Below are 13101 nucleotides of genomic sequence, written 5' to 3' on the forward strand. Positions count from 1 at the left end.
GAAAAATTCCAAATTTATTTGTGAACACATGTGCACGTGCATACTACATATGTGCAAAATTTCATAGCATTATACTTTTACATGTGGCATACAGAAATAAAGACAAATACACATTTATTAACATGCCTTTTATTTTTGTTATTGGGCCAAAATTTTGTCTTTTTGTACAGCCTACAAATCACAGCGTTTCTTGACGAAATTCAACACGTTCCTGCGAAATACATATATGTTTTCATGGATTTTTTTTCAGATTATTTTGAAACTTTTAATATGCATTTTGACATTTTAGCTCACTGGAGCTCGGCCTACTACTGATATGAATTTCTACTAGACCTCAGTATGCGCCTCTCTGCCGTGGTCGGGCACAATTCGGATATTGCTGGGACGTGCTGACGGATATTTCAGTGGACACGTCAATTATCTCTCCCGTTGCAACGCTTTTGCCCGTCCACCGTCGCATCATTTTGCAGAAAACCCCCGCTCCTTCCTAAAATCAACCCACAGTCCCGGTTTACGTGATTCCAGAGACAAAACGCTTCTACCTGTCCACCGTCGTGTCTTTTTGCAGAAAACCCCTGCTCTTTCTGAAAATCAACCCGTAGTCTCGGTTTAAGTGATTCCAGTGATAATGTTTCACTGTTTGCGGAAAACCTCTGCAGTTTCGTCAAATCAACCTGTAGTCCGGGTTTAAGTAACTCCAGAAAAATTGTTTGTTGTTTGCGGAAAGCACCCTAACATTTGTTTAATTAACCTTCATTACATATCATACATTTTTTTAAATAGTCATATCCTTTAAACCGTAACCCTGATTTTAGCATATTAATAAATGATTTTTTTTGTAGAATATGAATATGATGTTATTTTACCTGTTAACCATTTTAAAAATGTTATTTTGGGTGTTGCCTTAATCAACCGTGCATGACCCGCCTCTCTTTTGTATCGGTGTAGATTTGGATTGAAAATGAACACCTTAGTAAAATTAGATTGAATACGAAAAGAAATCATCTGTCACAACGCATGGACGCGTTTAACCAGTTTAAAAATGTTAGTTTGGGTGCTGCCTTAATCAACATTGCATGATCCGTCTCTCTTTTGTATCGGTGTAGATCCGGATTCAAAATGAACACCTTAGTAAAATTAGATAGGATACGAAAGAAATCATCTGTCACAACGCATGGACGCGTCGGCAAAACCTCGCACGGGGAAAAGGAAATCAGATTTCTTATCTTATGCTGAGAGAGAGAGACGCCTTAGAATTGACCACATTCAAACGTGTTGTGATTGTGAGAGCACTGAGGTCACCGTCGGCGAGGGTGAGAGAAGGATAAGAGGCAACACAGGTGGGATGCCGTGTTCGAATAAATAACATGGACCTATCGGGGTCTTGAGTCACAGTTATTGGTTAGGGGCATCTATTATTTTTTCCTCCGGTTGCAACACACGACCTCTTTTGCCAGTAACTGTTAAATACTAGAAACTTAGTATATTTGACTTTTTTTTCCATGTTTTTATGACTTAAAAACCAACAAATGAACCGATGGACCAGCGGTTTGACCGATAAAAAACCCTAAACCGCGGCATCACCGGTTCCATCGCCGGTCCGATCGGCGGCAGGCGGTGTACGAAGATATGATTGATTAGTGCTAGGCCGCTATTACTCCTTTGTTGTTGTTATTATATTATAGATTACTAGCACATATGCCCGTGCGTTGCACCGGAGAAAAGTTGACCATCCAGCCAAGTTAAACACAGTCCGATTGCAATTATGTGTTAAGTTATATCATACTCCCACTGTCCCATAATATACCGCCTATCTCATCTTCACCCATAATCCCGTTACAAAGCATCCAAAGTATTGGGAGTTAATTTCTTCTTATTGTGAAACACGGAGTTAAATCCATCCTGCTCATCTGAACAACACAATGGTGTGTTCGTTTCTCTAGGGATAATCGGGACCCACTCTTCACTCTCTATCGATTGCTGGAGCGGTTTATTGATTTTCTGTACAACTTGCAAATGTATATAAATTGGCGAAAGTTATTGTAAAAAGTTTACATCTTTCACTGCATATAGTTTATATAAGCCAAGTTGCAATGTTTAGACAACAAATTGAAGAACTACACTGGCTAGGGGTGTGGTTAACTTAGCGCGAGGTGTTGTGTTCGATTCCACTAAGACATAGACTTATCACTTATGCTAGTTGTTTTTAAGTTTTGCCACTGCCGGTTGTTTCCACTAAGACATAGACTTATGCTAGATGTTTTTAAGTTTTGCCACTGCCGGTTGTTTCTTCAATTAAATGACGCGCTGCTATTAAAACACAAAAGATAGATGGCCGCATTGGTCAGCCGTGTTGGTATAGATGCTGCAGGTTGTAGGTTCCATGATGGACGAAAATATATCTGGGGCCATCGCAAACGAAAAAAAAGTAAAGAAACAATCCTTCCTTTAATATTAGGTAAAGATAAAGATAAAGATTAGGAATGCGGCTCTAAATACATGATGATCAACTTACATCGAGAAGAATCCATCCCGCCTTAACACCCTTTTTTCTCTCCCGGACATGTTAATGGGCAAACGTTTGCCGGGAACACAGTCCCAGCAAATCCCCACGAAGACATTGCATCCAGATCACGCGGATGACAATTTTTCTATAAAAATCGCTGATAATTCTTTCATTTACATGGCAATTTCCCCTTTCGCACGGGGCATTTCGCTCAACAACGCGTGGCAAATTTAGTTATTTCGGCATGGCAAGTGAGGCGTTCTCGGGTAACTCGCCCCCAGTGAACGTCTGTCAGATAAATGCGTCAGGTAACTTGTAAAGGAAACTTGTTTAATTATGCAATAACTTTACTGCATAGTAACACCACGGTGGCATCAGTCAACCGAACACGCACTTGTGCCTACCCAGCATGGTAATGTACAACAACAGGATTTGCATGATACATTCCGTGCTGCTCACGGCGATGACTCTACTGTTGCTTCTGATGATATGATTGTGGATGGTTCAGATTGCGAGTCGCCTGGTCTCTGCTGGTTGTTGACCTTGATGTTTCCCACGTCACCGATCACAGCAGGCTTGGTGATCCTCTCCATGGAGACATCTTTTTCTCCGGTCAGCATCCGGACGACGTTGGTCATGTTGGGACGGAGTTTCATCGCGTCTTGAGTGCACAGAAGGCCGACTTTCAAGAACCGGCATGCCTCGTCGGTGTCTAGGTCATCTTCTAGATCTGCATCTATCATGTTCTTGAGCTGTCCTTGTTCATAACATGTCCATGTCTGCAAGAGCACCAGCAGATCCTAAGGTCAGAAACAGCCAAAAAATGTTCCTCCAAATGTTTAGAAAAAACTAGAATCAAATCTGTTATGACCAGCATATTAGAGGCTTAGCCCAGTTAGTTGTGACCCAGTTTATCTTATCGTTATTAGGGGCTTAGCCCAATTATCTTATTAGGAGGATTATATAAACTTATGTAAGGACCTGTTTTGGGATTAAGCAAGAAGCAATCATATTTGCTCGGCTTCCTTGGGGAGCCGGGAGACCTAACCCTAGCCGCCACTGCTCTCTCTCTCTCTCTCTCTCTCTCTCTCGTGCACGCAATGACGGCACCCCAGCGCCGGCGACCACGCCTTTCTCCACGCCATCCCTCCTTCCACCCCTACAACCTGAGACCACGCCCTGGTAGGGATCCAGTTTCTACCAATTTGGTATCAGATAGCTTCGGTGAGATCATGTCCTCGCCGCCGCCCACCCCGACCCTTCCGCTGCCGACTGCGACGACCGCCCCGATGGCCACCACGGCTAGCGCACCGCTCTTGCCGTTGCCGGTCACCTCCGCCGCGCCCGTCCCCGTCGTCTTCACCCCGGAGGATATGACGGCTGCCATCCGGGATCTCACCCAGGCGGTCACGGGCATCTACACGTTCCTCGCGAGATCTTATGGGCCGCAGCCGCCTGTGCCCTTCGCCGCCACCCCGCCGCCGCAGCAACCACCGTGGCAGTCGCCGTCCTCGGCGACCCCCGTCGCCGCCGCCATGCAGCAGCTGACGTGGCAGCCGCCACCAGCGACGAACCCCGGGGCCTCCACCATGCAGCAGGGGCAACAGCTGCAGCCGCCGCCACCCGCGACCGCGGCCCTGGGCATCCCGACGACGGGCCCGGGGGTGCCCATCCACCAGGTCCGGTTTCCCCCGTCACCATCTCCGTTACCGGCCTGGCTCGCTGGGTCCCTTGCACCGGTCTACACGACAGCCTCGGTCGGGCCGCACGTGCTGCCTCCGCCGGCGACGCACCCGGCCATGCAGTTTGGCGGGTCCTCGGGCTACACCGAGCCCTTCGCCAGCGTCGACGGGCCCCTGTTCCAGGGCGACACCCTGATGCCCGCCTACTCGGCCTCGTCATCCTCGTTGCGTCATGCTGACGAGGCGCACCCGCCCGTCGTCCACGTCCAGACGCCGCCGAGATTCTCCAAGCTGGAGTTCGCGACCTATGACGGCACCGTCGACCCCTTGAATTGGCTCAACCAATGCGACCAATTTTTCAGGGGACAACGCACGCTCGCGTCCGACCGTACCTGGATCGCCTCGTATCATCCCCAAGGAGTCGCGCAGACGTGGTAATACGCCCTCGAACAGGACGAGGGCGGCATGCCACCATGCGAGCGCTTCCGCGAATTGTGCCTCTTGCGCTTAGGTCCGCCTATACGCAGGAGCCGTCTGGCAGAGCTTGGGCATCTTCGGTTCCTCACCTGGTGCAAGACTTCGCCGACCGCTTCCAGGCACTGGCGTGCCACGCCCCCGGCGTTTCGGCTCGTCAGCAGGCTAAGCTCTTCGGTGGAGGCCTACCGGACCACATTCGCATGGACGTGGAGATGCGCGGGCCACAGGACCTCCAGACGGCCATGTACTACGCCCGCGTGTTCGAACGTACCGCAGTGGCCATCCAGCAGGCGCCACCGGCCCGAACCGCTGGGCCGCCACCCTGGTTGGAAGTTCCCGCGCCGGGTCGGCTTGCCCAGGCTTCCGCGGCGCCCCTCGCTGCGGCTGCGGCACGCCTTCCGCCGGCTCACCCCGGCCGAGCAACTCGAGCGTCGCCGCCAAGGGTTGTGCTTCAACTGCGACGAGCCCTACGTACCGGGCCACGTCTGCCCACGACTCTTCTACCTGGAGGCTGCAGACTACATTGAGGAGGACCCAAAGCCGCCGCCGGGCTCGGCGACCAGCCCGCCCCAGTTGACGCGGAGGTGTTTGGCGACCGTTGATCTACCCCGCCTTCGAGCTCGAGGACGAGCTGTTTGTGCAGGCGGGGAGAGATGTTATGACCGGCATATTAGGGGCTTAGCCCAGTTAGTTGTGGCCCAGTTTATCTTATCGTTATTAGGGGCTTAGCCAATTATCTTATTAGGAGGATTATATAAACTCGCGTAAGGACCCATTTTGGGATTAAGCAAGAAGCAATCATATTTGCTCGGCTTCCTTAGGGAGACGGGAGACCTAACCCTAGCCGTCGCTGCTCTCTCTCTCTCTCTCTCTCTCTCTCTCTCGCGCGCGCGCACGCAACGACGGCACCCCAGCGCCGGCGACCACGGCATTCCTCCTTCCACCCCTACAACCTGAGACCACGCCCTGGTAGGGATCCGGTTTCTACCAAAATCTAGTAACAATATGGCTCTCGAGATATTCTTACACATGGCGGTTTGCTAATTGTGGTCTCAAAAAGTTGATACAGTTTGGGTGCCAAATCATAAACAGAATTACTGGGATGTTAAGAACAGTCAACACTGCAAGTCATAAACAGAATTACTGGGATGTTAAGAACAGTCAACACTGCAAGTAGTATCCTATGAGGTATGTTTAGCTAACAACTAAATGATAACCGCGCCATGGAAGAAGAATTGCAACTCAGTCTCAAAATGAAGCATAGGTTTGGTGAACATAGTATTATGATAGAGCTTACCCTCTCGAGCAGAAATTGGTCTTCATAAGGCAATCTATTATTGTGGTTACACCTGCCACTAACAATTTCCAATAGCAGAACACCAAAACTATAAATATCTGACTTCTTTGTCACTTGCCCTCTAACTGCATATTCAGGAGCCAGGTATCCTCTGACAGAATGAGAAAAAAAAGGCAGAGAGAGAGAGATCAGAATGAAATATATTCCAATTACCAACCAAACCCCAAACAAGGTTATACTTACATTGTACCTGCAACGCGGGTGCTCACATGAGTTGCATTTGGAGGGAGGAGCCTTGCCAACCCAAAATCAGAAATTTTGGGTGTGAGGTCCTTGTCAAGCAGAATATTGCTTGCCTTTATGTCCCGGTGGATTATGGGAGGATGGATTTCTTCGTGAAGAAATGCAAGCCCATGGGCAACACCTACAGCAATTTTAACACGGACTCTCCAGTTGAATCGAATGCTGCTATAACCCTTACCTGCAATACTTAAGTAAGATTGTTATTAAAGCATTAAATGATGAGCGAAGGACACATAAGGCAGAACAGTATGTCACCTAGCAGTGTATGTGCAAGGCTATTGTTTTCAAGATAGTTGTATACAAGGATCCTATGGGGTCCCTCAGCGCAGCAACCGACTAAGGTGATCAGGTTTTCATGCACAATATCAGAGATTGCTGTAAGTTCAGTAAAGAACTCTCGGATGCCTTGCTTTGAATGGGCGGAGAGCACCTTTACCGCAATAATTGTGCCGTCTTTAAGCCTTCCCTAATCAAATAAAATGAATGTTAGCTAAGAGAGCTTGATGCAAAGGATATTGTTTATGTGACCATTGACTTGGGGAAATTACCCTGAACACAGAACCAAAACCGCCTTCGCCAACCTTGTTTGCTCCACTAAAATCATGTGTAGCTTTTCTCAGCTCACTGTAAGAAAAAGCTTTCACCTTATTTCCTCCTGGAGCTGCCAGAAAGCCAATGCAAGTGAATCAGAATGGGACGTTTTTGCAGTAAAAGTGGTTATAAAACTGAGCAAAGACATGAAATGCTCACCTTCTTCACCTTCAATAGTCTGTTCGATGTCCTTTCTACACATAAGGCAACAAGCCATGTTTGCAAATCAGAAGCCAAATCGTGGATATCAACAAAGAGAACTGGCTAATTTGGCGCTGAATTCCTGCAAAAAGGAAGAGCGGAATCAGAACACTTTTTCATTCCGATAAGGAACAACTAACTGGTATAAATCTCATCGGAAAAAAAAACTAATCAGTGTAAATCTACCTAATAGCCTCAGATCACAAACCAGTAAATGGTTAACCAAACATATGCCCGTTTATCGGCACCGCTTGACCATAAAATATATTTGGTAACGTCTTATATCAGTTTAAGGAGGGAGTAATAATTATCAAAAGTCACATAGGAAAAGAACCAGACTAATGCAATCCAGTGGCGCACCCCACCAACACTGGCAAGTAAAGTCAGACCCCCCCCCCACCCCTCTCCATATAAATAATGCTGCAATTCAGTGGCGCACCCCACTAACACTGTCTGATCCATATAAATAATGATGCATTGTACTATCAGATCCATGCTGAGAAACACAATGTGAATTTCACTAAACTTCACGCATTTATACCTTACCAATGTAAGAGTATCTCCAGGCTAGTCCTTGATTGTCAAACAAAAAAAATTACTCTAACATAGTGAAATGATACATACGACTGACCAATGGTAGTTTTTTATGGCCAGTTGTCAAAAATAGACCAATAATAGACTAATAAAGTAATAAAGTTCCTATCTATCGCATCTGGTACCACTCATGCACATGTAGGGTATATTGTTTGAATAATAATCAATAGCATTGACTTCTTCTAAGATGCAAAATGGAAGAAGGAACCGATCAATCTCGAACAAAATGCATACTCCTCAATTTCCTATCCAACATATAATGCACACATATGCTACACTAGATAAATATTTCTTAGCACATGGGCAAAACGTGGCAAGCAGCACCAAGGAGTGAAACCTCTTAGCCTCGTCGAAGCTGGAGCGCAAATGTTGTGGTCGTTCGTTTAGATTTAGGTAATCATCAGCTTAAAAAACAAATTAATGTCTAGGAATGAGGTCGGGATGGAGAGAGACAGAGCAGGATTAAGCTACGGCACGGAGGTGGTAGATTTTATGCCACATTGGGTGGGATTGGAGCTTGGATGGGTTAGAGCAAGAGATTGGTGCCCACCCCAAGGCCGCGGAAGCGTCCCCGCAAAAAGAACCGCGGAAGCAAGCAAGAAATGAAGCGGGGATCCAGACCAAAAGCGAGAATCACCTGATGTGGATGGAGCTCCTGCGCCCTTAGCGCCGCCTGGGCCCCAAGAACCAGCCGGCGAGGAGAAGTGGCCTGAGCGCCGCCGGTACCTGAGAGCCAGTCGGCCGCGCTGGAGAAAGAGAGAGGGGAGATTGCCGGATTAGGACAAGGACGTGGTGGCTGAGGGATCTGGTACCCAGTGGGGTTTGTGTAAAGCAAATCGTAGAGCGCACGATGACGGAGCTTGGTGACATCAGACGGAGGCCGGTGGCGTTTGGCAACTGCGTCTACCCGATAGGAGATGGTAACTCGGGTTATTTTCAACCGGTTTGGATGGCGGTCATGTAATAGGATAGGCATGTAGTGCTCCTATTTTATTTGCCAGCCGGTTGTGGCTTTTGATCTGGCTCTCATGAGCGTTTTGTTTTATTTCTTACTTTGAGACTTGGAGACTTTGTTACTGGTTTTTTTAATAATATGAGCCGTATGCATCATTCTGATGCAGAGACGCTGGGGTAAACCCCCTTTTTAAAAAAAAATCAGCGCTGCGAGGGGGGCATACTCGACACCGCCGCGTGATACATACCTTTTTTTTCGAGAGTACGCAAATTGCGTATCTTAGCTTTATAGACGAAAGAGAATTATGTACAAGAATTACATACGACGGAATGCACTACCACACACGGCATGCACGTCCACCCCTCCACTCCACATGCTAGGCTACTACTCTATACCATGTAGAACCCCTCTCCCTCTCGCCGAGGCCCATAGCCTAAGTTCCTGGTGGACAAGATCGGCTGCTCCCCACTCGTTGGTGATGTGGCTGTTGCGAAAGACACTGCCATTTCTCTGCTTCCATAGATTCCAGCATACAGAATTGCAGATTGTGTCGAATCCTCTCCGGTATCTCTTGTCAATTCGCTTCCTGGCAGACACCCACCAATCACCTAGTGTGTCTTCCGTGGTTGGAATCAAAGCTTCGTCCACGCCCAGCCCTCTGAAGCACAAAAAACACACTTGTCTCGCATATACACATTGCATGAGTATGTGATCCACACTGTCCTCCTCTTGGTCACAAAGGTAACATGCCGAGCTATGATCTTGCAGCCCATGCCTCTGTCTGCGGTCCGAAGTCCACACTCTGTGCTGAAGTGCAAGCCAAATGAAGAGCTTGCAGGTCATCGTAGCCCAAACTGTGCCAGACAGCCGAAGCACATTGAAATCGTACTCCTCCCTCACACATCATTTTGTACGCCGATTTTGCCGAGTACTTGCCCGTAGCATCCCATTGCCAGATCGGTGTGTCCTCCAAGCCGGGAGTGAGCTCAATGTCTACCAGCACCTCCCACAGCCTAATGAACTATGAGAGCTCCTCGGTATTCATCTCTCCCACGATATCTTGCGTCCACCAATGAAGATACAAAGCGTCTTTCACTCTCCTCTTATTAACTACCTGCTGCCGCACTTTGCCAACAAGTAGTGGGGCAATCTCCTTCACACAGGAGCCACTGATCCAACGATCACGCCAGAACAAAGCCATCGAACCTTCCCCGACTTCCCACTTGACCAGGCTGTCGAAGGCCATCCTGACATGCTTGTCGGAGCAGTAGCTAAGCCCCTGCCAAGGACGTGAGCTGTCGGTGCGTTTGAACCACCCCCACCTAAGTCTGAGGGCGATACCATGTTTATAGAGATCCACCACCCCGAGACCTCCCATCTGCTTAGGCCGGCAAACCCGGCGCCACGCAACTGCACAATTACCTCCCTGGATTTCCTCCGAACCGGTCCAAAAGAAGGCACGGCATCCCTTATCCACTCTCTCCACTGCCCACTTCGGGGCCTCAGCCACAATCAAGTGGTGTATGGGTCTGGCCCTCACCACCTGGTTTACCAGAAGGAGGCGACCGGGACGTGTCACAAGACCACGTTGCCATACTGGCATCAACTTCAGCGCTTGATCCACAATAGGCTGCCACTCTGATCTCGTGAGTTGTTTGATCCCCAATTGCAGCCCTAGATATTTGATGGGGAATGTCTCCAGCTTCCATGGCATGGCCTACCGCACTAACTCCTCCTCCTCCTCATTAGATCTGATCATGATAGCCGCAGACTTGGTGAAGTTAACCTTGAGGCCAGAGGCCTCTCCAAATAACCTCAGGGCCTCCTGAACAAACCACAGATCCGTCCAGCTCGACCTGATGAACATAACAACATCGTCTGCATACAGGGATAGTCTCTTGTATCGGAGCATAGCCAGGTAGCTTGCTAACTGCATTCATCTCCTGCGCCTTCAAGATCATAGCCGAGAGGACATCCATCGCAATGACAAAGAGAAGGGGTGAGATGGAGTCCCCCTACCTTAGACCACAAGCATGCATAAACTTCTTGCCAGCACACCCATTGACAACCACCCTCGAGCTGGCTGTGGTGAGCAGAGTTGCGATCCAAGACCTCCAGGTTCTTGAGAAGCCCTTGGCTCTCAGCACTTCGAACAAGAACGACCAAGACAAGGAGTCGAAGGCACAAGAAATGTCCAGCTTGAGCATCACACTCTTCGTTTTCCTTTTGTAAAGCTTCCTTGCAAGTTGCCTGATGAGTAAGAAGTTGTCATGGATATTCCTACCTTAATAAACACTGATTGATTTGCATGCACCAGCTCTCCCATGCGCAGGCAAAGACGCGCAGCCAGAAGTTTGGACGCCAGCTTTGGGATGCTATGAACCAGGCATATTGGCCTAAAGTCTTTGATCTGACATGCCTCAGGGTTCTTGGGGATCAAGGTGATTAGCGCCTGATTTAGCCTCCCAAACCCTCTCCCATTATTAAGGAACAGTTTGTTCAACGCTGCCATCACATCCCTCTTCACAATAGACCAAGCTTTCTGGAAAAACACTCCAATGAGCCCATCAGGCCCAGGCGCGCGATCCGAGGGCATGTCCCTCACCACTTTCCAAACCTCGTCCTCCTGGAAAACTAGATCTTGGTCCTCCAAATCGATAGGCTCAATACCCAGGAATTCTAGGTCTAAGGTATGCTCCCGCGTGCCGCATCTCCCTAGCAACTCACTGTAAGCCTCAAAGAATGCCTCCTCCTTTGCTTCTTGTTCCGTGATGGTGATTCCATCGACCAAGATCGCAGGGATAAAGTTTTTGAGTTTCCTCCCGTTGGCCACCAAGTGGAAAAGCTTGGTGTTGGCATGTCCCTCCTGCAGCCATCTCATCCTTGACCGATGTCTCGCAATCATCCGCTCCAACGATGATAGCCCCAAGATCAAGTGTTTCAGCGTTCCATGCAGCCATCTCTCCTTTCCGGTGAGTATCCACGACTCCTGTGCACAGTCCAGCCTTAGGATCACAAGGTTTGCAATGGCGATCTGCAACTTAATGTTTCCAACCCTCCTCTGTCCCCATGCCGTCAGATGTTTAGCGCAGCTTCTCAACAGAACATCCAACCTCACGAACGGGTCCGAGATGGACTCGTCACATCTCCATCCCTCCTGCACCGCCTCTAGAAACCCCTCCAACTTGGTCCAGAAAAGCTCAAAGCGAAATCTTTTACGTGGGTGCACATGTTCCTCCAATGATAGAAATAGCGGGCAGTGGTCTGAGGCATTCGTAGATAAAGCCTATAGCAAGCATTCCGGGTACGCTAGTTCCCAGTTCATAGAGACCAAAGCACGATCAATTTTCGTCAACGTGGGTCTCTCCCTCTCATTGCTCCACGTGAACCTTCTGCCATGCAAAAATAACTCCTTGAGTGCATTGTCATCCACGAATCTCTTGAACTTCCTCATCATCCTTCTATCCAGCAGAGAGTTATTCTTGTCGGTAGTGTGAAGAATCATATTGAAGTCACCAACTGCCATCTACGGCCCTGGGCAGAGCTGCCTCCTAGTCGAGAGCTCCTCAAGCATTGCAACCTTTTGAGAGTCCTCTTGAGGCCCGTAAACCACCGACAACCACCAGGGTACGCCCTCCTTCGGTGTCACGTATCCCGTGGTGAAGTTGGTATCATTCACCGTGTTAGTGATCAACGCCTTCGAGGAATCCCAAGCGACAAAAATACCACCCCTAGTAGACGAGGCTGGCAAGTAAACAAACCCATCGTAATTAGGCCCAAGGCATTGCAAAATTACATACTGATCCACCCTCTCCAGCTTTGTTTCTAAGATACACCATATCGCTACTTTCATGGAATCCGCTAGTTCACAGAGGGCGTCACGTTTCGTCGGGCTGTTGAGACCCCTCGCATTCCAACAAACCAACTTCATGGCTGTGTACGACATAAGGAAGCAAAAAAGCTCCGATGTCCATACAAGCCATGAAAGTGCGTTATATCGACTAGAGGGGGGGTGAATAGGTGATTTTTATAAATTCTTCACTGAGGAATTTGCCGGTAAGGAAATTCCTTAATGAAGAACTACTAGCAGCGGAATAAGTACTCAGAAGTAAGCATGAGAGAATACAAGCATGATCATCATGATGAAATGAAGACTAGCACAGAGTACAGAAAGCGTAATCACAGGATAACACAAGATGAAGACAAACAGACTGAAGAAATTGAATTGAGGAAATTGGGAAAGTCTTCAGTCAAAGTCTTCAAGCACAGATATGAACAAACACTCAACACAGTAACGAGGAAATGAAAGGGTTGAGGACATAGAACCAGTTAGTTCGTGAAGACAATGATTTGGTAAACCAGTTCCAACTGTTGTCTCAGTTGTACGTCTGGTTGGAGCGGCTGGGTATTTAAACTCGAGGACACACAGTCCCGGACACCTAGTCGCTGAGCACGCAGCTCAGGACACCCAGTCCTCACCGTATTCTCCTTGAAC

General features: G+C 48.3%; 1 protein-coding gene across 2 annotated transcripts; it reads right to left on the bottom strand.

Moving 5' to 3' along the window:
- Nucleotides 1-2823: 2823 nt before the first annotated feature.
- On the bottom strand, nucleotides 2824-8538 carry LOC123110507 (cold-responsive protein kinase 1). Of its 2 annotated transcripts, none has more exons than XM_044531042.1 (7): nucleotides 8289-8538; nucleotides 7016-7139; nucleotides 6814-6926; nucleotides 6521-6731; nucleotides 6206-6443; nucleotides 5963-6113; nucleotides 2824-3285 (listed from the first exon to the last, which is right to left on the bottom strand). In XM_044531042.1, exons 2-7 carry the CDS (start codon nucleotides 7071-7073, stop codon nucleotides 2962-2964), a joined length of 1095 nt encoding a protein of 364 aa, XP_044386977.1. In that variant the 5' UTR covers nucleotides 7074-7139; nucleotides 8289-8538; the 3' UTR covers nucleotides 2824-2961. The 2 variants fall into 2 exon arrangements, with proteins under 2 accessions (XP_044386977.1, XP_044386979.1); XM_044531044.1 differs by having other exon boundaries at nucleotides 6521-6726; nucleotides 8289-8491.
- Nucleotides 8539-13101: the final 4563 nt, after the last annotated feature.

The sequence above is a fragment of the Triticum aestivum genome, chromosome 5B, assembly GCF_018294505.1.
Source record: "Triticum aestivum cultivar Chinese Spring chromosome 5B, IWGSC CS RefSeq v2.1, whole genome shotgun sequence".
In the NCBI taxonomy this organism is placed as follows: Eukaryota; Viridiplantae; Streptophyta; class Magnoliopsida; order Poales; family Poaceae; genus Triticum; species Triticum aestivum.

Excerpts from the sequence above, each read along its gene's own strand:
- LOC123110507 (XM_044531042.1), bottom strand. The coding sequence starts at position 7,073 with ATGGCTTGTTGCCTTATGTGTAGAAAGGACATCGAACAGACTATTGAA. Across the intron at positions 6,732-6,813 it reads GTTTTGGTTCTGTGTTCAGG|GGAAGGCTTAAAGACGGCAC; the intron begins GTAATTTCCCCA and ends TTATTTGATTAG. Across the intron at positions 6,444-6,520 it reads CCTTGCACATACACTGCTAG|GTAAGGGTTATAGCAGCATT; the intron begins GTGACATACTGT and ends TAAGTATTGCAG.